Source organism: Macaca fascicularis, chromosome 19 (assembly GCF_037993035.2).
Source record: "Macaca fascicularis isolate 582-1 chromosome 19, T2T-MFA8v1.1".
NCBI classification, from domain to species: domain Eukaryota; kingdom Metazoa; phylum Chordata; class Mammalia; order Primates; family Cercopithecidae; genus Macaca; species Macaca fascicularis.
In genome coordinates, this window is record NC_088393.1 from 56284701 (window position 1) to 56312343 (window position 27643).

Sequence of the window (27643 nt, forward strand, 5' to 3'; positions counted from 1 at the left end):
CGGCTCTCCACACATAGGCTTTATTTCCACAGTCCCATTTTCCCATGCTGAACCTGGCATCTTCGCCCTGACTTTTCCCATGCCCGTCAGCACTAGAGGGCTCTTGGGGAGTGAGGAGCTGCAGAGAGAGGGACACAGGATGTATGCAGAGCCTGGGAGATGGAGACGAGGAGAGAGAGCCAGCAACAGAAGGTGGGGAATCCACAGGGGGTCAGGGCTCAGCAGACAGGGAAGGGGCAGATATGGAGACAAGAAGGACGGACACTGACTGGGAAGCCGAGAGAACAGGAGATCGGGAGGCAGAGGGAAAAGCAGGGTCAGGAGCAGAGAGAAAGGAACCAGGAGACAGAGGTGAGGCGGTGATGAAGGGCAGATGAAAACAGTTAAGAGGGGCAAAAAGACAGAGGCCTGGGACTGGGAGAAAAAGACAGGGACCCACAAGGCAAACAGGGAAGTAGAGACACAAAAAAAGACCTCTACAGAGAGCCAGGGCAGGGTGGGGGCTGCAGGCCCCTCGTGTTAGCCCCGGGAGTCTTTGCTGGTGGAGGAGCCGGGGCCAGTGCTGGAGGCAGGGCCGGTGCTGGAGACGTGGCCTCTGCTGGACCCGGGGCCTCCGCTGGAATCAGACGCTGTGCCTCCGCTCTCCACACCACCCTCTGTGTTTTCTCCGCCCCTGCTGGACCCCACGTATCCCGTGGAGCCCAGGTAGCTGCTGGTGCTGACAGGTCTGAAGGTCACGTGGCCCCCACTCGAGGCACTGGTGGAGCCAAAGGTCACGTGGCCAGTGTTGGGGTCACCGTGCGTGACGTGACTGGGCAAATGCCCCAGGCTGGATTTGAGGGGACCAAAAGTGACGCGGCCAAGAGAGCCACGGTCCCTGCTAGTCTTGTGGCTCAAGATGGACCCGGGGATGGTATGGGGTTGCCTGGTGGGCACCAGGATGGTACTGGAGCCAGCCCTCTGGGTGCTGGCCAGGTCCGCGCTCAGGGTGCCGTCCAGCTTCGCGTCGGCGTCGGCCAGGTCCTTCTGGCGCTGCGCCTCCGCCTGCTCCTGGAGCTGCACCTGCAGGGAAGGTGAGCTGGGCCCCGACGCACACTGAGGCCTGGCCCCACCCCCGAGGGCCCCAATCTCACCAGCTTCTCCACTTGGCTCAGCAGCTCCTCCCTGCTCATGGGGTAGTCATCGCTGGCCTCAAAACCTGGGGGGTCTTCTCTGGGGAGGGGAAGGAAAACCGGAAAAGACTAGACTCCCAGCCCTCAAAAAGGCCAGTGGCCCTTCCTGCTCAACCCCAGGAACCTCACTCATTCTCCCACCAGCCCTGAGTGCCCTCCCCTTCTGGGGTACCCGGGGCCCCGTCTTCCCACACAAAGGTGCCAAGCCCCTACTCCTTCTGGCTGCCTCAAAGCACACACCTCATATTCTAAACCCCCAGGGCCACATCCAGCAGCCAGTCCCCAAAAGCCCCCCAAAACCCTCTATCCTGTGTGTTCCCTCTGCCCCCATGGAAGCCCCGTCCCCCCTGCGTCCCTCCTGCCCTGCGCCTCACAGATTGTCAGGGGGCTGAAGTGGGGCCATCTTCTTCGGAAGGTCCTCCAGGCTCTGGCCCAGTGCCAGGAGGGCGGCGTCGGCCAGGGAGGTGAAGCTCTGGAGGGTGTGGAAGCCTGTGGTCAGCTGGGCCACCCCTGAGACCTGCCTCCCGTCCTGGCTCCCTGCCGCCTCCCACCTGGGCATCCAGGAAGGCCTGCACTGTCAGGAGCTCCACCAGCCGCTTCTCGATGAGGCTCAGGAAGAGGCCCATGTCCCGGTCCGCCATGCCGGTCTTGACCCCAAGGAGGTCATCGATCATGCTGCCGTCGCAATGGGCCTTGGTGAAGAGGAGCTGGATGTCTGCGTCATGGAGGGCCAGCTGTCAGGGATCTGGCACCGCCAGCTGGGTGCTAGCCCTCTCCCCACTCAGGTCCTCACTGCCCCATTCTACAGAGACTGCGATCAAGGCTCAGAGACCAAAAGGGAGTCACCCGAGCTCAGCCAGCCAGGCAGGGGGAGGGCACTGCTGTGCATCCCTCTCTCCCTGGCTTGTCCTTCAAAATCAGCCTCAGGTATCACTGCCTCCAGGAAGCCTTCCCAGTGACCCCAGCAGAGCTGGCTTGGTGAGTGTGAGACCCAGACGGTGGTGAGGGGCCTGCACTTGGCTTGACACGCTGCTGCTCTTCCTATCTTGAAAATCTTGGCAATTTTTTAATAAGGGGCCCCTCATTCTGCACTGGGCCCCACAAATTATGGTCTTGCACTGCAGACTGAGTTACGGCCTCCTCTCGCCCCCAGAGCCTGGGTGTCCTCCATCCTAGCCCCTGAGTGATGAGTGCCCAGTGCTCAGGTCAGTCCCCTCCAGGGCCTCTCCCCACCGTGCCCACATCACCTAGCACAGGGCTCGGCTCAGCCGTCACGACAGCGGGAAGGGGGACCTGCCCATATTTGAGCTCCTACGGTGTGCCCCAAGGGGGCTCCCCAGATCGCTCCCCACCACCCCCCACCTTTCTCTCCATCTGTCATCCCTTCTAATTCTCATGACAACCCTGCAAAGAAGGCACTGCCATCCCCATTCCCAGAGGGGCTCACAAGGAGGAAGCCACACACCAAGGTTCATAATTGGTGGAGCTGAGATTCAAACCCAGGACAGGCTGGGTGCAGTGGCTCACGCCTGTAATCCCAGCATTTTGGGAAGCCAAGGCAGGCAGATCATTTGAGATCAGGAGTTTGAGACCAGCCTGGCCACCATGGTGAAACCCTGTTTCTACTAAAAATACGAAAAAACTAGCCGGGCATGGTAGTGCGTGCCTGTAATCCCAGTCACTCGAGAGGCAGGAGAATCGCTTGCACCCAGGAGACGGACATTGCAGTGAGCCGAGATCACACCACTGCACTCCAGCCTGGCTGACAGAGTGAGATTCCATCTCAAATAAATAAATAAATAAATAAATAAATAAATAAATAAATAAATAAATAAATAATAAAAGCTAACAATAAATGTAAAAAAAACCCAAAAAAACAAAAAACAAAAAACAGGACAGCCTGACTCCTGAGTGCTCTGCATGGCTACTTCCTGAAAAATAAGAAAGATGAGGCCAGGTGTGGTGGCTCACGCCTGTAATCCCAGCACTTTGGGAGACCGAGGCGGGTGGATCACCTAAAGTCAGGAGTTTGAGACCAGCCTGGCCAACATGGCAAAATCCACTCTCCACTAAAAATACAAAAATTAGCTGGGCGTGGTGGTGTGCTCCTGTAATCCCAGCTACTAGGAGGCTAAGGCAGGAGAATCACTTAAACCCAGCAGGGGGAGGTTGCAGTGAATGGAGATGGTGCCACTGCACTCCAACCTGGGGGACAGAGCGAGACTCTCTCTCAAATTAAAAAATAATAATAATAATAATAATAGAAATAAAAGAGAACGATGGGAGGATGCACAGGTGGATGCAACTGATACCCACGGATAAAAAAAAAAAAAAAAGAGGCCAGGCGCGGTGGCTCAAGCCTGTAATCCCAGCACTTTGGGAGGCCGAGACGGGCAGATCACGAGGTCAGGAGATCAAGACCATCCTGGCTAACACGGTGAAACCCCGTCTCTACTAAAAAAAATACAAAAAACTAGCCGGGCGAGGTGGCGGGCACCTGTAGTCCCAGCTACTTGGGAGGCTGAGGCAGGAGAATGGCGTGAACCCGGGAGGCGGAGCTTGCAGTGAGCCGAGATCCGGCCACTGCACTCCAGCCTGGGCGACAGAGCAAGACTCCGTCTAAAAAAAAAAAAAGAAACTCAGCCAGGTGTGGTGGCTCATGCCTGTAATCCCAGCACTTTGGGAGTCCAAGACAGGAGGAGCACTTGAATCCAGGAGTTCAAGACTAGCCTGGACAACATAGTAAGATCCCATCTCTAAAAAAAAAAAGGGAAGGGCCAGGTGCAGTGGCTCATACATGTAATCCCAGCACTTTGGAAGGCCGAGGCGGGTGGATCACCTGAGGTCAGGAGTTTGAGACCAGCCTGGCCAACATGGCGAAACCCCATCTCTACTAAAAATACCAAAATTAGCTGGATGTGGTGGTGTGCACCTATAATCCCAGCTACTCGGGAGGCTGAGGCAGAATTGCTTGAACCTGGGTGGCAGAGGTTGCAGTGAGCCAAGATTGCGCCACTGCACTCCAGCCTGGGCAAAAGAGCAAAATTCCTCTCAAAAAAATAAATAAATGAAAAAAATCTAAAAATTTTTTTAAAAAGGAAACTCTAGACCCCTACCTCATACCATACATGCAAATCAATTTGGCATAAGTCACAGACTTCAATGTGGGAGCTCAAACAATGAAACTTCTAGGAGAAAACACAGCACAATGCCTTTGTAAACTCAGGACAGGCAAAAATTTCTCAGGCAGGCCACAAAGTCACTAACTACAAAAAGAAAATTTCATAAATTAGATCTCAAAACTAAGAAACTTCAGTTCATCACCAAAAAAAGTGAAAAGGCAAGCTACAGTATAGGAGAAAATATTTACCAAAAGTCTAGTGTCTAGAATATACAAAGAACTCCTACAACTCAGTTATAGCAAGAAAACCCAACTTTTAAAAAAACGAGTGCACAAGATTGAACAGGAACTTCACAAAGATATCCGAATGGCCAATATGATACTCAATATTATTAGTCACTAGGGAAATGCCAATTAAATTAATAGAGATAGTACTGCACAAACGTTAGATGGCTAATATTAAAATGGCCGATGGCCGGGCGCGGTGGCTCACGCTTGTAATCCCAGCACTTTGGGAGGCTGAGGCGGGCAGATCACAAGGTCAAGAGATCGAGACCATCCTAGCCAACATGGTGAAACCCTGACTCTACTAAAAATACAAAAATTAGCTGGGCGTGGTGGCACACACCTGTAGTCCCAGCTACTCGAGAGGCTGAGGCAGGAGAATCGCTTGAACCCAGGAGGTGAAAGTTGCAGTGAGCCGAGATCACACCATTGCACTCCAGCCTGGTGACAGAGCAAGACTCCATCTCAAAAATAAAATAAAATAAAAAATGGCTGCCACTAGGAAGCGGTGGAGAGGGTGTGGAACATCTGGGACCCCCATATGCTCACATAGGTGAGGGCATAAAATCTTGCGACCAGTTTGGAAAACTGTTTGGCATTTTCCAATAAATATCAACATATACCTACCCTAAGACCCGTCAGTCCCATTGCTAGGCATTTATAGACAGACAGATGTACACGGATGATCCATAGATGAATACTGGATAGATGAATGGATGGGTGGATGACGGATATGGGACAGTGGGAGGGACAGCATCTGTTTTTCAGTGTTTTGTGAAACAAGTGGAATAATGCCTAAGTGCCTAGCAGAGTGAATGACACATAATAAACATTGCTATTATATTTTATCATCATTTTCTTTACAAATAATAACATTTTTGGTAACTAAGACTAAGAAGAAATTTGGTAACTAAGACTAAGACTAGGAAGACAAAAGTCAAATGTCATTGCAGACAAATGGATGAACAGATGGATGTGGGGCTGTTGGAGGCAGACAGATGGATAGACAATGGATGGAGGGATGGATGGATGGATGGATGGACGGACATGGGACAGTTGGAGGAACAGATCCTGGATGGATGGATGGATGGATGGATAGATGGATGGATGGATGGATGGATGGATGGACGGACAGATGGATATAGGACAGATGGAGGGGTAGACCCTGGATGGATAGATAGATATGGAACAGATGAAGGAATAGACCCTCGATAGATAGATGGATATGGGACAGATGGAGGGATAGACCCTGGATGGATAGATAGATATGGGACAGATGAAGGAATAGATCCTGGATGAATGATGGATAAGGACAGTTGGAGGCATAGACCCTGGGTGGATGGATGGATGGATGGATATAGGACAGATGGAGGGGTAGATCCTGGATGGATAGATAGATATAGAACAGATGAAGGCACAGACCCTGGATAGATAGATGGATATGGGACAGATGGAGGGATAGACCCTGGATGGAGAGATAGATATAGGACAGATGAGGGACTAAATCCCGGATGGATGATGGATATAGGACAGTTGGAGGGACAGTCTCTGGATGGATGGATGGATGGATGGATGGATGGATGGATGGATGGATATGGGACAGTTGGAGAGATCAACCCTAGATGGATGGATGGATGCACTGATGGATGGGTGGATGGATGGATGGATGGATGGATGGGTGTAGGACAGCTGGAGGGACAGATGCTGGATGGATAGATGGACATGAGACAGTTGGAGGGATAGACCCTGGTTGGAAAGATGGACAGATATGGAGCAACCAATAAGCAAGTGAACCAGGTTGTCCATGCAATGCCTCCAAGCCCCACAGGCTAATGGTGTCCTTCCAAGTGGAGAAGCCAGGCTTGGGAGGGGGCGCCCGTGGGTGCTCACCAGCCTTGAGCTTCTCCAGCTGTCCCCGCACATCCTGGAAGCGGGCCTCAAGGCGCTCAGCCTCCAAGCGCACCTTGTCCATGCGCTGCTGCAACGCATTCAGCTGCTGCTCCTGCAGCAAATGCCGGTCATCCTTGCTGGTACGTGCACTCACCAATGCCTCCTGCATCTGTGGGGACAGGGCTGAATGTTGGGCCAGATGGCAGCCTCGGGAGCTGGGGGGTGTGGAGCTGGGAAGAAGAGGCAGGAGGGGGGCTGAGGGAGGGGAGGGGGCAGGGAGGCAGGGAGAAGAGGAGGAGATGGAGAGGGCAGGCCTCACTCACCTCCTTGATCTCTTCCTGCACATGCTCCAGCTCCAAGTTCTGCTCATTGATGAAGTTGAACTCAGCAAAGTTGCGCTCCTCGACTGGGAAAGTTGGGCAAGGCGGGGCCCAGAGAGAGGAAGACAGAGATACAGATACAGAGAGAAGACAGACAGAGAGGCACACAGAAGGCCAGAGAAAGTGAGGATGAGGAAGGCCACACAGAGACCAAGGCAGAGAGATGAACAGAGAGGAATCACAGAGACCAAGAGGCGTGGGAAGACACGGCAGGGGCGACACAGAAACACATAGCAAGGCAGAGGGAAAGCCAGAGAGACTCGGTAACAGCAAGGGAGACGGGGAGATGCAGGCAGGGAGAACGGTAGATATGGGTAAGGAGAGAAACAGAGAGGGACGGGGTTGAGGGAAGGATGTGGAGAGTGACCCCAGGCCCAGGAGTGAGGAGGGGATGGGGAGAGGCAGAGACAGGGCCACAGTAAGATGCCAGTGGACATGGGTGGCGGGTCCCAGGCCTGACACCTTGCTCCTCCAGTGCAGGTGGAGGAGTCCCCAGAGCCAGAGCTGAAGCCAGCCTGCACTGGACTCAGGGGGTGCCGGGGCCCCTGGGCCTCCTCCCCCCACCCAGGGCCCCACTCACTCTCCAGATACTTCTGCACCAACAGGTCGGGGTCGCTCTCCCCCATCAGCTGGGACAGTTTATTCAGGGCGTCCTCGTAGCGAAGCACCAGCCTCTCCTGGGAGGTCTTCCGGACGCCCTCGGCCACCTCCCGGGCTGGGGGAAGAGAGAACAGCAGGTCGGCCTCCTGGGTGGCCTCCAGCACAGAGACCTCCTGGGCGAGGGTGAGCAAAGTGTGGTCCCGCCCGGGGCACCAAGGAGTGCTGCAGGTGCCCCAGGGGCGGCCAGGCCCTCGAGATGCAAAGGCGGCAGCCCTGGCCTCACCCTGCTTTTCACGCTTCTCCAGGACATCGGAATCTGGCTGCCTGTCGTTGTTTTTGAGCTTCAGGAAGCGGTGCAGCTGCTCCAGGTGTGAGATCTGCCGCTGCAGCACCTGCGCCTCCGTCTCACTCTGGGCCTCCTCCTTCTCCGCGCGCTCCCGCAGCAAGCCCATCTTGGCCTTCGCCTCCTCCCTGTGGGGGTCAGCCGGGGTCAGGATGACTGGAGGCTGGGCTGGGGTCGGCCTGGGATCCTGGGGATGGGCGGGGTCAGCCAGAGGTTGTGGGGGTGGGGTGGAGTCAGCTGGTGTCCCAGATGGGCAGGGCCAGCCTGGGGTCACAGGAATGGGGCTGAATCAGGTTGCAGTTATCCTGTGGTCACAAAAGCAGAGAACTGGCTGGGCACGGTGGCTCAGTCTGTAATCCCAGCAATCTGGGAGGCAGGAGGATCACCTGCGGTCAGGAGTTTGAGACCAGCCTGGCCAACATGGTGAAACCCCATCTCTACTAAAAATACAAAAATTAGCCAGACCTGGTGGTGCATGCCTGTAATCCCAATTACTCGGGAGGCTGAAGCAAGAGAATCGCTTGAACCTGGGAGGTGAAGATTGCAGTGAGCCGAGATCGCACCACTGCACTCTAGCTTGGGTGGCAAGAGCGAAACTCTGTCTCAAAAAAAAAAAAAAAAAAAAAAAAAAAAAAAAAAAGACGGAGGCAAGAACTTCAAAAGAGTCCGACATCATATTAAAAACCCAACACAAAACTCTCAGTGTGCTGCTGGCTCACGTTCTTTCAGCAGCCTGCTCTCCTCATCCTTCAGAGTGTGCTGTCTCTCTGTGTAAACTCTCTGTTCTCTATTTGCCTTCAGTAAAGTCTCTTTGTTGATTAAATCAGTCTCTAGGCAGAATTTTTTCTCCCAAGTAAGACTAAGAAGCGAGGATTCCTGCACTTCCCGGTGGCAGGTACAGTTTCCTTTTGGAGTGATGGAAATATTTCAGATCTAGACAGAAGTGGTGCGGTTGCACGACCCTGTGAATGGACTAAATGCTGCTAAATTCTGTACTTGAAAAGGGTGAATTTTGCCATGTTTATTTTAACAGAGAGAGAGAAAGAGAGAAATCACAGAGACCCTAAGGCAGACCCAGGCCACAACTGATGTCGATCAGGGACCGTGAGAAAACAGAAGCCAGAGAAGAACTCAGTAGAAGGTAAGGAAGCGTTTGGAGCAAGAGGAGAAGAGGGCGAAGCTGAGAAAGAGGCAGGGATGGAGTGAGAGAGAGAGCCTGGAGCTCATGAGAGCCCCAGAGAAGGAGAGAGAAGCCAGCACCTAAAGCAGCTTCAGCTCTTCAACTCCTTACAGCGTGTCTCTATCTGAAGGTGGCCCGAGAGAATCTCTGTCCCTTGCAACCAATGCTGACAAATAACAAATTCGCCAGATGCTTCCAGGAACCCTGCTGCACTATATATGTGCTAGATGCACTTTTTTTTTTTTTTCTTTCTGAGACAGAGTCTTACTCTGTTGCCCAGGCTGGAATGCAGTGGTGCAATCTCGGCTCACTGCAACCTCTGACCCCAGGCCTCAAGCAATCCTCCCACCTCAGCCTCCCAAGTAGCTGGGACCACAGACACTCGCCACCGCCACCATGCCCAGCTAAGTTTTTATATTTTTGGTAGAGATGGGATTTCACCATGTTGGCCAGGCTGGTCTTGAACTCCTGAGCTCAAGCAATCTGCCTGCCTTGGCCTCCCACAGTGTGGGGATTACAGGCGTGAGCCACCGCGTCTGGCCACTAGATGCATTCTTATGTGCTAGATGGGGTCAGTAGAGGTTAATTTACATGCCCAAGGAAGAGAACAGGACCAGTGGGGTGCAATGGCTCATGCCTGTAATCCCAGCACCTTGGGAGGCACAGCGGGTAGATCATGAGCTCAGGAGTTCAAGACCCACCTGGCCAAGATGGTGAAACCCCGTCTCTACTAAAAATACAAAAATCAACCAGGCGTAGTGCCGAGCACCTGTAGTCCAAGCTACTCGGGAGGCTGAGGCAGGAGAATCGCTTGAACCCGGGAGGTGGAGGTTGCAGTGAGCCGAGATCACACAACGGCACTATAGCCTGGGTGACAGAGCCAGACACTGTCTCAAAAAAAAAAAAAAAAAAAAAAGAACAGGACCATGAGAGTGGAGGTGGGGAACTGGTGGGGGAGAGAGAGAAAAAGGGGATATTATGGGGGGAAAAAATAGCTTCTGACGTCTGTTTCATGAGCCCTGAACCTTCCCACCACTGCTTTATGGAAAGGTATGTCCTGAGTCATCTGGGTCCCACAACCCCAGGATACCCGCAGTCCCTACCTGACGGCGTAGGCAGAGGTGGAGGAGAGGATAAGGGAGCTGACCAGGTGCCGCAGGTGGTGGATCTCCTGTGGGGGGAGGAGAAAAAAATCAGTGCCACTTCTTACAACCTCACTGCTCAGAGTCTTTCCTCTTGGCCCCATGCTTCTCCAATAAAGAGCAAAGCTCTTGAGCCTTCCAAATGTGGACCCTCCTCATTAGTGACTGCCCATGAAAGGGATTTTAAAGAGGTATGAGACAAACTGATAAGCTGGATCAAAAGGCTCTTTCTGTAGATAACCACAAACTAAGAAAATATTTAGTAACCTATGGGGGCTGGGTGGAAATGAGGTGGGGGAGATGGAGAGGAAATGACGTTTCTCTAGGAAACCTTTTAGAACAGTTTTGATTTGAGAACCTCGTTAATGTTTTACATATTCATAAAGGAAATTAAATCAATAAAGAGAGGAGAGAAAACTAAAACTGAATGCAAATGGAAGCAAGTGAACTTAACTGCATTTAAAAATACTAACAGGGCCAGGCGCGGTGGCTCACGCCCATAATCCCAGCACTTTGGGAGGACGAGGTGGGCAGATCACCTGAGGTCAGGAGTTCGAGACCAGCCTGGCCAACATAGAGAAACTCCATCTCTATTAAAAATACAAAATTAACCGGGCGTGGTGGCGCATGCCTGTAATCCCAGCTACTCGGGAGGCTGAGGCAGGAGAATCGCTTGAACTCTGGAGGTGGAGATTGCAGTGAGCCGAGATCGTGCCATCGCACTCCAGCCTGGGCAACAAGAGCGAAACTCCAACTCAAAAAATAATAATAATTATTATTATTATATTAATAACCACACAGAAGGTCAAAAGAAAAGGAACTAATCCAAATAACTTCTGAATAGAATAATTTGAAAAGATAGGCTGACGCTCATGCCTGTAATCCCAGCACTTTGGGAGGCTGAGGCAGGCGGATCACCTGAGGTCAGTTTAAGACCAGCGTGGGCAACATGGTGAAACTCCATCTCTACTAAAAATACAAAAATTAGCTGGGTGTGATTATGCATGCCTGTAATCCCAGCTCCTTGGGAGGCTCAGGCAGGAGAATCACTTGAACCCAGGAGACAGAGGTTGCAGTAAGCCAAGGTCATGGCCACTGCCCTCCAGCCTGGACGACAGAAAGAAACTCCATCTCAAAAAAAAAGAAAAGAAAAAAAGAAAAGATATATAAATACTCATATTCTCAGAGGACAAAACAAACTGCAAACAAATCCTGAACCCTATTTATCAGGTTTGGGGGTGGTGGTATGGCTGCGGTAATTCTGTAATTCTTCTGTACGTGTCATATGACTCAGCAAATGAGTAAGTATGTTGATGTGGTTGGGAACTGGTGTTCCCGCTGTGGGAGAAGAGAGCCAGAAAGATGAAATGAAGAGGCCAGGCGCAGTGGCTCACGCGTGTAATCCCAGCACTTTGGGAGGCCGAGGCAGGCGGATCACCTGAGGTTGGGAGTTTGAGACCAGCCTCAACAACATGGAGAAACCCCGTCTCTACTAAAAATCCAAAAACTTAGCCAGGCATGGTGGCGCATGCCTGTAATCCCAGCTACTCGGGAGGCTGAGGCGGGAGAATCGCTTGAACTCAGTAGGCGGAGGTTACAGTGAGCCAAGATCGCGCCATTGCACTCTAGCCTGGGCAACAAGGGCAAGACTCCGTCTCAAAAAAGAAAGATGAAATGAGGAATGCTCAGGAAAAACCTGGTGGTACCGGAATGGAATCAGAGGAATCAACGTGAACTCACTATTGTAAAATATGTCAGCCAGGCGCAGTGGCTCATGCCTGTAATCCCAACACTTTGTGAGGCCAAGGCAGGGGAATCACTTGAGCCCAAGAGATTGAGAGCAGCCTGGACAACACAGTGAGACCCCATCTCTACAAAAACTAAATAGAATTTTAAAACATATAAAATATGTGTGCTTCCTAGCTCTCTCCAGAGAAAGGGCCTCAAAGCAATGACACCCAAGTAGCGACGAACTCTCTTAGTGCCTCCACACCTACTCTTCCCCAGAAAGAATCGGACTCCTCAGAACAACGGCCGACCCCAGGGATGGGGCAGAACAAGGTCCAGATTACCTCGGCTATCTTCCCGTGCCAGAGAGTGAGGAAGTACTCCCCAAAAGTGAGGGGGTGTGTCCAAAGGCCACAGGAGCCAGCGTGAAGGGGCCCCCCCAACCAAATCTGGGGCAATTTGAACACTAAAACGAATGGCAGTTACAGATTGTCATCTATGAAGTCACAATACATTCATGCTCACTGACAAGGAGAAAGAGAAGTTTTTCCTTTTTTTTTTTTTTTTTTTAATGAGACGGAGTTTCACTCTTATTGCCCAAGCTGGAGTGCAATGGCGCAATCTTGGCTCGCTGCACCCTCCGGCTCCCTGGTTCAAGTGATCTCCTGCCTCAGCCTCCCAAGTAGCTGGGATTACAGGTGCACGCCACCACGCCCAGCTACTTTTTTGTATTTTTAGTAGAAATGGGGTTTCACCATGTTAGCCAGACTGGTCTCAAACTCCTGACTTCAGGTGATCTGCCTGCCTCAGCCTCCCAAAGTGCTGGAATTACAGGCATGAGCCACCGCCCCCGGCTGAGAAATGTTTCCTTAAGGAAAATGCCATCTTATAAATGTGGGAGAAATGATAGAGTTTTTTTAAATCACCCTTTTGCAGCCATTACAGTAATAACCGTTCAGGGAAGAATCATTCATGGATGCTAAAATTGATGGCAGTAGCTGCTGGCTGGGGCTGCACACTCCATGCAGCCGGTGGGAGCCCTGCCCCTTCTGAGTTGGGGTGGGAGCTCCCCGGATGCAGCTGTAGCCATCTGAACCACAGTTGCAGACCCAGGCCTTCTGCTCCACGGAGCAGGCAGCAGCCGGGCACAAGCGAGGGTCCTGCCCCTTCCGAGTTGGCAGGGTGGGAGCTCCCGGAGCGCCGCTGCGGCCACCCTCCCAACCACAGGACCTAGGCATCTCTGAAGTTCTCTGCAGCCTGCACCCTCAGAAGCCCAGGAAAGCACCCCCCGATCCCTGCAGGCTCAGAGGTGTCTGCTCCTGCTGCTCGGCCTCTCTCCTCTCTTGCACCCACTCTGATCTCAGAGAGGGGTTGGGGTCCAGCCCAGTGCCATGAATGGCAGCAGGAGGCAGACACATTCCTGGGCAGAAGAGGGCAGGTCCCCGGTAAGGTCCCTCCTTTAGGCCAGGGAGGGCCTGACGTCTGGGGGCCAGGTTACCAGTACTGCAGAACGAGTGGGGACTTGCAGCGTCTCCTCCAGGCCTGCCCATGGCCACCCATGGAGCTACCCTCTCTGCTGAGAGCTTCACAGGCCTGCAGACATCTGAACAACCTGCCTGCGGAGAGGAGCCACCCTCTCCAGGGCCTCCTCACGGCTGATAGCTGAACACTAGACGAGACCACCTGCCTACAGAGGAACTGCCCCCTGCAGGTCTCCTCTGAGCTGTCTTTTTTTTTTTTTTTTTTGAGACGGAGTCTCGCTGTGTCTCCCAGGCTGGAGTGCAGTGGCGTGATCTCAGCTCACTGCAAGCTCCGCCTCCCGGGTTCACGCTATTCTCCCGCCTCAGCCTCCCAAGTAGCTGAGACTACAGGCGCCCGCCACCACGCCCGGCTAGTTTTTTGTATTTTTAGTAGAGACGGGGTTTCACCATGTTAGCCAGGATAGTCTCGATCTCCTGACCTCGTGATCCACCCGCCTCGGCCTCCCAAAGTGCTGGGATTACAGGCTTGAGCCACCGCGCCCGGCCTCCTCTGAGCTGTCTTAACACTCGATAAAGCTCCTCTTCATCTTGCTCCTCTCCACTTGTCTGCCTACCTCCTTCTTCCTGGACACAGGACAAGAACTCGGGCAAAGGCACCACTGGCCAAGGAGGTTTCCAGCCAGAAAAGTGACGCCCGAAAGATCCCGTAAAAAAATGATTGAGTGAAGGTGTGTCAGGGGACAAGATATTTACGCAGTCTCAGAGAATCTCCCCACGGACCACATATTCACTACGAAAAGGAAAACTCTCCATTGCAAAAACCTGGCTAGCCAAGTGACCAAAGACAACACCACTAGTCATGGGACAAGCTGACATCAGGTGCCTCCTGAGATCCTGCACAGGAAGGACACACTATCACTGCTGTGACATTCCCCCCAAAGTGCAGACACCAAGTCTAATAATGAAGAAAGATCAGAGAAACCGGCCGGGCGCGGTGGCTCACGCCTGTAATCCCGGAACTCTGGGAGGCTGAGGCGGGCTTATCACCTGAGGTCAGGAGTTCGAGACCAGCCTGACCAACATGGAGAAACCCTGTCTCTACTAAAAATACAAAATTAGCCAGGCGTGGTGGCAGGTACCTGTAATCCCAGCTACTCAGAAGGCTGAGGCAGGAGAATCACTTGAACCCGGGAGGTGGAGGTTGTAGTGAGCCGAGATCGCACCATTGCACTCCAGCCTGGGCGACAAGAGTAAAACTTCGTCTCAAAAAAAAAAAAAAAAAAAAAAGACCAGATAAACCCGTGTCAGGGGACATTGCACAACACAACCAGCCTGGATGCTTCCAAAATGTCAACGTCATGGAGAAAAAAAAGCCCAAGGGACTGACCCAGATGAACAGAGCCAGAACAACCAAATGCAACGTGGCATTCTGGACCAGAGCCTAGAGCAGGAAAATCAAGTTCACTGTAAAGGACATCATTGGGACAATCAGTGCCTTGAAATATGGACTATTTAGAATTCTAACAATGCTAATGTCCCTGACTTGGATAACAGCACTAAGTAAATGGCGTTGTTCTTAGGAAATGCTCACTAAAGTACTTAGGAGCATAATGTCGACAACATATTGTCAAACAGTTCAGCAATCAGGATAATAAATTATTTTCAGCAAAACAATAATTACACACACAAATAGTAAGAGTTGGGGAGAAAGAGAATAAATGTGGCAAATTATCAAACTTGGTGAAAGATATATAGGAGTTATTTGTACAATTCTCGCACCTTTTCTATAACTTGAAATTATTTCAAAATGAAAGTCAAGACCAGACGCAGTGGCTCATGCTTCTAATCCCAGCACTTTGGGAGGCTGAGGCAGGCGAACTGCCTGAGCTCCAGAGCTCAAGACCAGCCTGGGCAACATGGTGAAACCCTGTCCATACCAAAAAAAAAAAAAATCGGCCAGGTGCAGTGGCTCACACCTGTAATCCCAGCATTTTGGGAGGCCAAGGCGGGCAGATCATGAGGTCAGGAGATCGAGACCATCCTGGCTAATACGGTGAAACCCTGTCTCTACTAAAAATACAAAAAATTAGCCAGGCGCGGTGGCAGTCACCTGTAGTCCCAGCTACTCAGGAGGCTGAGGCAGGAGAATGGCGTGAACCCGGGAGGCGGAGCTTGCAGTGAGCCAAGATCGCACCACTGCACTCCAGCCTGCGCAACAGAGTGAGACTCCGTCTCAAAAAAAAAAAAAAAGAAAAATCGTTTTAATTAGCTAGGCGTGGTGGTGCACGCCTGTAGTCCCAGGTCCTCAGGAGGCTGGTGCACGAGAATTGCTTGAATCTGGGAGGCACAGGCTGCAGTGAGCCCAGATCACCTCACTGTGCTCCAGTCTGGGTGACAGAGTAAGACTCCAACAAAACAAAAGAAAAGAGAAGAGAAGAGAAAGAGAAAGAGAGAGAGAAAGAAAGAAAGACAGAAAGAAAGAAAGTCAAAAGAGACGGGACAGGGCTGGTTCTTCAAAAGATCCCCGTGGAATGTATAATAAATGGTCTTGCAATAGTCAGGCAATAGATTGCCCTGGGTAATACTATTCAGAATGACACTCTGCTTTCTACAACTATAAATGAGGCCACTTTTTGTTGGAAGTGTCCTCCAACATTTCCCAGGCCTCCATGCCTTCTGGACTAAAGCAAGCCTACAGCTGTAGTCAATTCCATACTTGAGGCCTGAGTGCTAGAGCAGGAAGGGCAAACAGCTGTGGGGAGGACCTGGGCAGGGGTCCCTCTCTCCTCCCCTGGATTTCAGGGCCACTGACCTTCTTCAGCTTGCGGTCCATGTTCAGATAGCGGTTCCTGTCGATCCGCAGCAGATCCAGCTCCTCCCGCAGGGCCGCGTTCCGCACCAGCTGGTTGTCAAAGTGACAGATGACCTGGGAGTAGAAAGGCGGATGGAAGAGTGGGTCTGAGGCCAGGCCCGCCTGTCTCCTCCAAGCTCAGCCAAGGAGGAGATGCTTATCAGAGGTGGGGCCGGCCTGTTTCCTGAGAAACATCGGTTCTTTGGGGTTCCTGAAATCAATGTCCACTCCCCTCTAAGGACCCATCAGTCTCCTTTCCTTGGAAACCTCCATCCCTCCAGAATCCTGTGTCCTGACACACATGTGCACACACTGTCCACCATTTCCAGAACCCAACGACCATGCCCCGTTCTTCCCATAACCCCGCAATTCAGGTCGAGGGACCAGGAGGCTGACCCTCACCCTGTCCAACTGGTCTTCTAGGATCCTGATCCTTCGCCCGATCTTGACCTTCTGATCCAGGACGAATCCCGAGGACCTGACATTCTTACTGTGGGTAAAGATCCGTGTCTCCCACTCCTGGATCTAGAAGAAAGAGGACGGTACCCGTTTATGGTTGCCTGAATGTGGGAGAGATTGAATGGCCGAGGGAAAATGAGTCACTAAGCATGGCAGACATCTGCTGTCCCTGTAGCCCCAGAATAACATCTACCCTTCTGCTGACACTATCCAGCCCTCCATGTGGTTCTGGTGGGCCTTCCACCCAGTGTGTCACCCTGTCAGCCACATGACCCAGGTCTGGACACTCACAGGGACTGGCCTAGAGATGGGAACGCGACCCCATAGAGCCAGCCTGACTCGTTTCTTTTTTTTTTTTAATGAGACAGAGTCTTGCTCTGTCGCCCAGGCTGGAGTGTGCAGTGGCGTGATCTTGGCTCACTGCAACCTCCACCTCCCAGGCTCAAGCAATTCTCGTGCCTCAACCTCCCGAATAGCTGGGATTACAGGCACGTACACCACACCCAGCTAATTTTTGTATTTTTAGTAGAGATGGGGTTTCGCCATGTTGGCTGGGCTGGTCTCGAACTCCTGACCTCAAGTGATCCACCCGCCTTGGCCTCCCAAAGTGCTGGGATTACAGGCAAGAGTCACGGCGCCCAGCTCTGACTCGTTTCCTGATAGTCTGGGGGAAGCACATGAGATGGAAGGGTGGGATTCCAGGACTTCTGCTGTCATAGCCCCACCACAGGGAGGATCCTGGGAGGATGAGGCCAGTGGACAGAAGTGGAGATGAGAGTTGGAGAGATGGTGAGAACGAACCCAATGACATTAGTATCCCTGGGTCTGCTTATGCCTAAAACCAGCTTCCAATCTGTCCTCATTTCTGTATTCATCGGTACTTATTGGGGTGTGCTGTGTGTCTCCAAGCAAACTGGGGGTTCCATGAGGACAGAGAGTCTTGTGTTTTCTCCGTGTCTGAGACAAAGAAGGTATTCAACATAACATGCAGACTAAACAGACAAATGAATTGCTTAACACTTCAATTTGTACTCTGTTATGGGTTTAATCATGTCCCGTAAAAACTCATATGTTGGCCAGGCACAGTGGCTCATGCCTGTAATCCCAGCACTTTGGAAGGCCGAGGTGAGTGGATCACCTGAGGTAAGGAGTTCGAGACTAGTCTGGCCAACATGGTGAAACCTCGTCTCTACTAAAAATACAAAACTTAACTGGGCGTAATGGCACGTGCCTGTAATCCCAGCTACTCGGGTGGCTGAGGCACGACAATCACTTGAGCCTGGCCTGGGAGGTGGAGACTGCAAAGAGCCAAGATTGCACCACTGCACTCCAGCTTGGGTGACTGGGCAAGACTCCACCTCGAAAAAGAAAAGAAAAAGAAATACCCAAAATGTTGACACTGGGGGAAAATGCAACAAAGTGTACAAGGGATAACTCTGCATTTTTTCAACTGCACATGAATCCCAAAAAATTTTCTTCCTTTTTTTTCTTTTTTTTTTTTTAGAGACAGGGTCTCACTCTGTCACCCAGGCTGAGTACAGTGGTACCATCAAAGCTCACTGCAGCCTCCACCTCCCAGGCCAGACTCAAGCAATCCTCCTGTCTCAATAATTGCTTTATTAAAGAATAGATGACATACAGTAAAACTGCACATATTTAGTGTACAATTTGGGCTGGGCACGGTGGCTCACACCTGTAATCCCAGCACTTTGGGAGGCCGAGGTGGGCAGATCACCTGAGGTCAGGAGTTCAATACCAGCCTGGCCAACATGGCAAAACCCTGTCTCTACTAAAAATATGAAATCAGCCAGGCACGGTGGCGGGCACCTGTAGTCCCAACTACCCGGGAGGCTGAGGCAGAAGAATTGCTTGAACCTGGGAGGTGGAGATTGCAGTGAGCTGAGATTGCGCCACTGCACTCCAGCCTGGGTGACAGAACGAGACTCTATCTCTAAATAAATAAATAAATAAACAAACAAACTGTATAATTTGATATGTTTTGACATAAAATAGTGAAAATATCCATCACCCCTAAAAGTTTCCTCGTGCCCTTTTGTAGTTCCTCACCTCATTCTCTTCCTGCAGTCAAGTCTCCCCCCAGCAATCACTCATCTGTTTTCCGTCACTATAGATTGGTTTGCATTTTCCAGAATTTTTTTTTTTTTTTTTTTTTTTTGAGACGGAGTCTCACTTTGTTGCCCAGGCTGCAGTGTAGTGGCGCGATCTCAGCTCACTGCAAGCTCCGCCCCCCGGGTTCACGCCATTCTCCTGCCTCAGCCTCCCGGCTGGGCAGTAGCTGAGACTACAGGCACCTGCCACTACGCCTGGCTAATATATATATATTTGTATTTTTAGTAGAGACGGGGTTTCTCTGTGTTAGCCAGGATGGTCTTGATCTCCTGACCTCGTGATCCGCCCACCTCGGCCTCCCAAAGTGCTGGGATTACAGGCGTGAGCCATCTCACCTGGCCTAGAATTTTTTTTTTTTTTTTTTTTTTTTTTTGAGACGGAGTCTTGCTCTGCTGCCCAGGCTGGAGTGCAATGGCCGGATCTCAGCTCACTGCAAGCTCCGCCTCCCGGGTTCCCGCCATTCTCCTGCCTCAGCCTCCCGAGTAGCTGGGACTACAGGCGCCGCCACCTCGCCCGGCTAGTTTTTTGTATTTTTTAGTAGAGACGGGGTTTCACCGTGTTAGCCAGGATGGTCTCGATCTCCTGACCTCGTGATCCACCCGTCTCAGCCTCCCAAAGTGCTGGGATTATAGGCGTGAGCCACCGCGCCCGGCCTAGAATTTTATATTAATGGAATTGTATAGTATGGACTCTTTTGGGGATCAAAGGGGTATCTGGTTTCTTTCACTCAGAATAGTTATTTTGAGACCCACCCATGTTGTGTGTATCAATAGCCGGGTTCCTTTTATTCATGAGTCACATTCCATTGCATGTATAGACCACAATTTGCTCATCCACTCGCCCACCGACGGACATTTGGGTTGTTTCAGTTTTCGATTTTACAAATCAAGTTGGGTTATTACGAATATTCACGTAAAATTCGTTATATGGACGTGGGCTTTCTTTCCTCTTGGGTAAACAACTGAATGTGGAATGTCTGAATCATATCGTCAAGTATACGTTTTGGTTTTTGGCAACTGCCAAACTGGGCCAGGTGTGGTGGCCCACGTCTGTAATCTCAGCACTTTGGAAGGCCAAGGAGGGTGGATCACTTGAGGGCAGGAGTTCAAGACCAGCCTGGCCAACATGGTGAAACCCCCCGCTCTCTACTAAAAATATAAAGCAGGGCGCGGTGGCTCACGCCTGTAATCCCAGCACTTTGGGAGGCCGAGGTGGGCAGATCACGAGGTCAGGAGATCGAGACCTTCCTAGCTAACACGGTGAAACCCCATCTCTACTAAAAATACAAAAAAAATTAGCCAGGCGTCGTGGCGGGCACCTGTAGTCCCAGCTACTCAGGAGGCTGAGGCAGGAGAATGGCGTAAACCCGGGAGGCGGAGCTTGCAGTGAGCCAAGATCTCACCACTGCACTCCAGCCTGGGCGACAGAGTGAGACGCAGTCTCAAAACAAAAAAAAAAATAAATGAAATGGAAAAAAATAAAAATAAAAATATAAAAATTAGCTGGGAGTGGTGGCACACACCTGTAATCTCAGCTACTTGGGAGGCTGAGACAGGAGAATGTTTGAACCCAGGAGACAGAGGTTGTAGTGAGTTGACATTGTGCCATTGCACTCCAGCTTGAGTGACAGAGTGAGACTTCGTCTAAAAAAAAAAAAAAAAAAAAGGCCGGGCGCGGTGGCTCAAGCCTGTAATCCCAGCACTTTGGGAGGCCAAGACGGGCGGATCACGAGGTCAGGAGATCGAGACCATCCTGGCTGACACGGTGAAACCCCGTCTCTACTAAAAAATACAAAAAACTAGCCGGGCGAGGTGGCGGGCGCCTGTAGTCCCAGCTACTCAAGAGGCTGAGGCAGGAGAATGGCGTGAACCCGGGAGGCAGAGCTTGCAGTGAGCTGAGATCTGGCCACTGCACTCCAGCCTGGGCGGCAGAGCGAGACTCCGTCTCAAAAAAAAAAAAAAACAAAAAAAACAAAAAAAAACAAAAAAAAAAACCTGCCAAACTGTGTACCAAGAGTAGTGTGCCATTTTACATTCCCACCAGTGGAGTATGAGAGTTCTACTTTCTTTTTTTTTTTTTTTTTTTTGAGACAGAGTCTCGCTCTATCGCCCAGGCTGGAGTGCAGTGGCCGGATCTCAGCTCACTGCAAGCTCCGCCTCCCGGGTTCACGCCATTCTCCGGCCTCAGCCTCCCATGTAGCTGGGACTACAGGCGCCCACCACCTCGCCCGGCTAGTTTTTTGTATTTTTTAGTAGAGACAGGGTTTCACCGTGTTAGCCAAGATGGTCTCGATCTCCTGACCTCGTGATCCACCCGTCTCGGCCTCCCAAAGTGCTGGGATTACAGGCTTGAGCCACCGCGCCCGGCCCCGAGAGTTCTACTTTCTCCTCATCCTTACCAACACTTGGTATGGTCTGTCTTTTTAATGGAGTTTGGGCAAGTTCTTAATATATTCTGGACACAAGTTCTCTATCAGATGCATGCTTTGCAGATATTTTCTCCCAGTCTGGAACTTGTCTTTCTATTCCTTGCCTTTGCCAATTTCTGCAGGTGGGATTCCTTGACTTGTGGATGCCTTACCTGTGGCCACACCGCTGTTTTTTGTTTTTGAAAGGGGGTCTGGGCCAGGCACAATGGCTCACGCTTATCATCCCAACACTTTGGGAGGTCAAGGTGAGTGGATCACCTGAGGCCACGAATTTGAAACCAGCCTGGCCAACATGGCAAAACCCCGTCTCTACCAAAAATACAAAAATTAGCTGGGCTTGGTAACATGTGCCTGTAGTCCCAGTTACTCAGGAGGCTGAGGCAGGAGGATGGCTTGACCTGGGAGGCGGAGGTTGCAGTGAGCCAAGATCCTGCCACTGCACTCCAGCCTGGGTGATAGAGCGAGACTTTGTCTCAAAAATAAATAAATAAATAAAAGTAAAAGAAAAAGAAAGTGGGTCTCTCTCTGTTACCCAGGCTGGAGTGCAGTGGGGCACTCATAACTCATTGAAGCCTCAAACTCCTGGGCTCAAGTAGTCCTGCCCCCTCAGCCTCAAGACACGCACCACTGTGCCCAACTGACAAACTGTTTTTTTAAATGAAGGGTAGACCAGAATTTAGCAGAATGAATTCCACATTAAAAAAAATATATATATATATATTATTTGCTGAAACTTCTGTTTCAGATATATTAATATATGTGTGTGTGTTTACATCTGTATGCATCTTGGTGTGTATGAGCTACACCTCATGAGTCACGGTCATAAAAACTTGACAGATCACTGGCCTAGAAAAATCACATTGTTCGCAAGGTCAAATAGCAAGGTCCTGAAACAGATGGGATTTGCAACCTGTCTAGACTGCGGCATTACCACCATCCTCGTTTGCAGATGAAGAAACTAGGCCCCAGAGAGGTGAAAACCTGCCCGCCCGGGGTCACAGAGCTCCGATGGCAGGGCCAGGGCTCTAATGCAGGTTTTGGGGACTCTACCACACGACTCTTTCCTGCTTAACCTCACCAGTCCTGTTTGCGAATGCCTGGGACTGTGCTAAAGCAGCAAACATCTATATTTCCACTGAACACAACTCTACCAGATGGATGCTTTCAATAGCCCTTATTTTTTTATTTTTTTATTTTTTTTTTTGACAGTCTTGCTCTGTTGCCCAGGCTGGAGTGCAGTGGCACAAACTTGGTTCACTGAAACCTCTGCCCCCCGGGTTTAAACGATTCTCCTGCCTCAGCCTCCCTAGTAGCTGGGATTACAGGCATGTGCCACCATGCCTGGCTAATTTTTGTTTTTTTTGTAGAGACGGGGTTTCACCACATTTGCCAGGCTGGTCTCGAACTCCTGGCCTCAAGTGATCTGCCTGCCTCAGCCTCCCAAAGTGCTGGGATTACAGGCGTGAGCCACTGCACCTGGCCCAATAACCCCAATTTCACATGAGGACGCTAAGGCTCAGGGAGGTTACAACACTTGCCCGTGAGCAGGATCTGCAGAACCCCATCTCGAACCCACCTGCTTGTCCAGGGCCCTGGTCTGCTCCTGCAGCTCCTCGATCTCCGCCTGCACCTGGGCTCGGCCCTTCAGCAGGCGGTCCATGTTCTCCAGCCGCTCACTGTCCCGAAGCCGCTTGACCTGGTTCTGGGCTGCGCTGATCTGCACCTGGAGATTGCCCCGTACCTCCTCCAAGCGCCGGATCTCCTCGCTACCCAGGCAGGGAGGTAGCAGGCCAGTAAGGGGGCAGAACTCAGCATTGCTAAAGGCAGGACGCACTGCTCCTGCGCTCCCCCTCAGACCCAGGAGTCTAGCTTCCAGCCCCTCTGACCCCCTCTTCCCCAGCTCAGGGCCCAGGCACCCAGCTCACAGTTGCTTGTTGATGCGCTGGTGGACTTCCTTGCTGTAGGCCCGCCTCTCCCCTTCCATCACCTTGCATTGGCGCTGCAGCCTACTCAGCTCCCAATCCACTGAGAACAGGGCCGGCCAAGGGACTCAATAGGGATCCTGGCCACCAGCTCCTTCCAACCCAGGACCTAGGAATTCTGCTCCCTTTGAGGTCTCACAAACTGCAACTGAACTGCAGATCCAGCCCCCAACATCCTTCTAGGAATGCACCTCAGTTCCGGGATCCCTCGAGCTTCCTCATCCCTCCATACCCAAAACTGAACTCAGGGTTTTTTCCCCTAAAACCCACTCCCATCCCACCAGGGGCACTTCTGGAAGGCCTCTGGGTCTTCTGGGACCTGGGCACACCACCCGGAACTGGGAAGGCTCTTGCTCCCTCCCTCCTTTTCTCCCCACCATCAGCAGCCCTCAGCCCCATCCTCTTCCCTCCTCCCTCTCTCAACCCATCCCTGGGCTCGGCCTCATCCTCTCCTACCTGGACCATCACCTCAACCTTTCTCTCAATTTCCAGCCTTCCCGCACAGTCCCAGAGGGTCTCTCTACACCCACAGCCGGCCCTACCCCACCCATAGCAGACCCTACCCCTCACAGGCCTCCCATGATGCCCCAGCACCTGCAGGATAAAGTCTCAGCACCTCAGCCTGGGATCCAAGACCCCAAATGACCTGACCTTACCCACCTCTCCAGTCTTGCCCACACGCTCCCCACCTCCAAAGGCCCAGTAATTTTCAATCGGGGGTGATTCTGCCTTCCAAAAACATTTGCAGTGTCTGGAGACTTATTTTTTCTAGACAGGGTCTCATTCTGTCCCCCAGGCTGGAGCGCAGTGACAGTCTCAGCTCACTGCAGCCTCCACCTCGCAGGCTCAAGTGATCCTCCCACCTCAGCCTCCCGGGTAGCTGGGATTACAGGTGCACACCATCAGACCTGGCTAATTTTATTTATTTATTTTTTTGCAGAGATGAGGGCTCACTGTATTGCTCAGGCTGGTCTTGAACTCCTGGGCTCAAGTGATCCTCCTTCTTCAGCTTCCCAAAGTGCTGGGATTACAGGCATGAGCCAGCACGCCCAGCCTGGAGACATTTGTCATTGCCATGACTTGTGGGGAAGGGAGGGGGCTACTGGTATCCAGTGAGTAGAGGCCATGCACACTGCTTGGCATCCTACAACACACAGGACTGCCGCCACAACAAAGAATTATCCCACCCAAGAGTCAACAGTACTGAGGCTGAGAAAGTCTCCTCTAGCCACATTCTATCACCTCTGCAGAAACACCCTTCCTTCCTTCTCCCCTTGGCAATTCCTACGGGGAGTTCTGGGCCCCACTCAAACTTCTGCTGCCTGAAGTCTCCAGCCTGCCCCACCGCCCAGGCTTGGCCCACCCACGGTGGTGCCCGCCCCACCTCCCTCAGGGCGCATGTCTCTTCCCACCAGAGGGCGCTCCTGGACAGACACGCTCTCTCCCTCCCTACAGGACGTGGAACTGGGGAAAGCTGCGGGCTGGAAAAGAATGGGTGAGTGATATAAACAATGAATAAATTACCCATTCCCTCCAGAAAGGCCTCGCTTCCCTCCTCGGAGCGGGCGCTCCCTGACAAGCGTCCCAAAGGCATCCTGGCCAAAGAAGGTGGGGCTCCTGTAGGGATGGACATATAAGACCCTTCAGACAGCAGGCGAGCCAGAGTCCAGAGGAGGGTGGGCAATGAACTGAGAGTGACTGGGAATTGAAAGGGGGTGACCCTAGAACCACGCTGGCCTCATTCCTCCAAGAGGGGTTGGAGGGGGACCTCTCTCAGGCCTCTCCACACCTCTCCCGCCCTCCCACTTCTCACACTCTGGGTCTTGCGTCTCGGCTCTGATTCTGGCGCGGGTTTGGCAGGGGACAGGTCTCCTGGGCTCTCAGGATATCCGAGGCCAGACTGTTTGGTCGCAGGGGAGAGGGAAACCCCGGCCTGCTGTAGGGGGGTTGGGCAGGGTCGGGGGAGTCCTGGGCCCTACCTGCCGACGGGCCTGACCTGTTCTTGGTGCTCCAAGCTCAGTGTTGTGGTCTGGTTACTGGGGAGATAAGGGACCAATGAGGACTGAGGACAGTGGCCAGGGAGGGACGGAGGCCGCGGGAGAAACTATGGAAGGGCGGAGAAGGATGCGAGGCGTAGACCTGCAGGGTTCCCACGGACTTAGAACTGATGGGCGAGGCCAGGCGCGGTGGCTCACGCCTGTAATCCCAGCACTTTGGGAGGCCGAGGCGGATGCATCACTTGAGGTCAGCAGTTCGAGACCAGCCTGGCCAAGATGGTGAAACCCGTCTCTACTAAAAGTACAAAAATTAGCTGGACGTGGCGACTCGTGCCTGTAGTCCCAGCTAGCTACTCTGGAGACTGAGGCAGGAGAATCGCTTGAACCTGGGAGGCAGAGATTGCAGTGAGCCGAGATCGCGCCACTGCACTCCAGCCTGGGCGACAGCGAGACTCCTTCTCAATAAACAAACAAACAAAATTGATGGGCGGGGAGGTCTTGCGAGGGGCGGAGCCGGGAGGGCCTGTGGACCGGGGCTGCGGAGCCCTGCGCGGGGGAGGGGCGTGTGAGGCCTGAGAGGGGCGTGCCGTAGGGAGCTGTGATGGGCGGGGCTGAGACCTGTGAAGAGAGTGGGAGGAACTTCAGGGGCGGGGCTTCGGAGCCTGCGAGGGGAAGGGCACGGCCACCTGTACAGGACGGGCTTCGGAGACGGCGAGGGAAGGGGCACGAACACTGTACAGGGCCGGGCTTCGGAGCTGGCGAGGGGAGGGGCACGGGCACTTGTAAAGGGCGGGGCTTCTGAGCTGACTAGGCGAGGGGAGGGGCACGGGCACTTGTAAAGGGCGGGGCTTCTGAGCTGACTAGGCTAGTGGCACGGGCACCCGTAAAGGGCGGGACCTCGGGGCTGGCGAGGGAAGGGGCTTCCCCGTAAGAGGCGGGCTGCGCGGGTCGCGTTTGGAAGGCCTAACGAGGGGCCTGGTGGGAGGGAGGTGAAGGGCGGGCTAATCGGGAGGCGCTCAGGTCTGGAAGGTCTGCGGGAGGTCGGAACGGTCCTGGGGAGCTCGAGGCTGAGGTCTCGGTAGTACCGCGGGCCTGGAAGCGGCGGGAGCTGAAAGAGCCTGCGGGGACCTGTAGGGAAGCCCTCCAGGCCAGGCCGAGGTCCTACAAGACGGGGCCGAAGAGGTGCATGTCTTAAGATGACTATGACCACATTAAATTAAGGATTCATAGGAAGGAAGGCGGTGCCGAAGCCGCCAGTTGCTGGGAGAAGGAGCGCTCACCACAGCCTCAGCGATTCACTACGCAACCGCGACCAACGGCTTCCCGGGAAGCCGCCAAAAACCCTTGGCCGCCTACCACGTCCGCGCGCTGGAAGGCGGAAGCGGGCGGGGCCTCGGGCACTCCGTACCGCCCCCGCTTTCCGGCCACGCCCCCGCTGGTTACACCCACTCGCTCTGTAAGGCACGCCCCCTCCGCGGAGGCTGCTGCCCACGTGGGCCTCCCCGGGCGGGCGGGCAGTGGGCGCCTCTCCCTGCAGGCTGGGTGTGCCCGACGCCTGCGGTTTCCTGTGGGAGGAAGCGGCCTGCGTACGCTCAGCTCAGCTTAATGTCTCGGAGGCCCAGGATGGGGAGATCCCGCCGCCACCTTCAGATCCCCTGATTCTTCCCCTTCTACATAGCCGTAGTGTGGGGACCCCCCTAATAGCCCCATGGTACCCAAGCCTGGCGCCGATTCCACTCAGAGAACTTGATTCTGAGTCCTAGACTCGTGTTTTTCACCTCCCCGGCTCAAGTTTCCATCTTCCTAGCCCCTAGCTCCCCCTAGTCCTCTCAAGAAGATGGAGCCCTCTTTTCCTGCACTCCAAAAGGAACACATGTCTCCCCAGCCCCTAATTTTTCCTTTAGTGACTCAGACTTTGCAACTTCCGTAGGGATCTGAGTGCAGACCCCAGTTTCTGTCCCTCTCGGGCACTTAAGTTTGAAACTATTTATTCTCCCCCAGGGACCCTCATTTTCGATTCCCAACTTTAGCCTTGAGACCCAGTGGACCCAAGAATTTGCCCCTTCCCCAACTCCTAGAGACCCTGAATCAGGGTCCCCCAGTACTGACTCCACTCAGAGCCCCAATGCCTGATATGACTAGCACTACCCTAAGAACTGCCCTATAATGTATTTACTATTATCTATTTTTCAGATGAAACTGAGGCATAGAGAAGTTATTAGTGCCGGGCGCGGTGGCTCACGCCTGTAATCCCAGCACTTTGGGAGGCCGAGGCGGGCGGATCACAAGGTCAGGAGATCGAGACCACAGTGAAACCCCGTCTCTACTAAAAATACAAAAAATTAGCCGGGCGCGGTTGTGGGCGCCTGTAGTCCCAGCTACTCGGGAGGCTGAGGCAGGAGAATGGCGTGAACCCGGGAGGCGGAGCTTGCAGTGAGCCGAGATCGCGCCACTGCACTCCAGCCTGGGCGACA

At 52.8% G+C, this 27643-nt stretch overlaps 1 protein-coding gene across 7 annotated transcripts; it reads right to left on the reverse strand.

Moving 5' to 3' along the window:
- Nucleotides 1-4: 4 nt before the first annotated feature.
- On the reverse strand, nucleotides 5-26546 carry ODAD1 (outer dynein arm docking complex subunit 1). Of its 7 annotated transcripts, XM_005589749.5 has the most exons (16): nucleotides 26450-26546; nucleotides 25169-25208; nucleotides 24697-24789; nucleotides 23116-23215; nucleotides 22767-22956; nucleotides 16576-16698; nucleotides 16135-16248; nucleotides 10075-10142; nucleotides 7732-7919; nucleotides 7429-7563; nucleotides 6792-6874; nucleotides 6469-6637; nucleotides 1724-1887; nucleotides 1547-1644; nucleotides 1134-1212; nucleotides 5-1062 (listed from the first exon to the last, which is right to left on the reverse strand). In XM_005589749.5, exons 3-16 carry the CDS (start codon nucleotides 24764-24766, stop codon nucleotides 520-522), a joined length of 2124 nt encoding a protein of 707 aa, XP_005589806.3. In that variant the 5' UTR covers nucleotides 24767-24789; nucleotides 25169-25208; nucleotides 26450-26546; the 3' UTR covers nucleotides 5-519. The 7 variants fall into 7 exon arrangements, with proteins under 7 accessions (XP_005589806.3, XP_073880120.1, XP_015297334.4 ...); XM_074024019.1 differs by lacking the exon at nucleotides 23116-23215; XM_015441848.4 differs by lacking the exon at nucleotides 26450-26546 and having other exon boundaries at nucleotides 5-1056; nucleotides 25152-25203.
- Between the last annotated feature and the right edge of the window lie 1097 nt (nucleotides 26547-27643).

Excerpts from the sequence above, each read along its gene's own strand:
- ODAD1 (XM_005589749.5), bottom strand. The coding sequence starts at position 24,766 with ATGCCTTTGGGACGCTTGTCAGGGAGCGCCCGCTCCGAGGAGGGAAGC. Across the intron at positions 10,143-16,134 it reads TGGACCGCAAGCTGAAGAAG|GAGATCCACCACCTGCGGCA; the intron begins GTCAGTGGCCCT and ends CTCCCCCCACAG. Across the intron at positions 1,213-1,546 it reads CTTCAGCCCCCTGACAATCT|AGAAGACCCCCCAGGTTTTG; the intron begins GTGAGGCGCAGG and ends TCCCCTCCCCAG.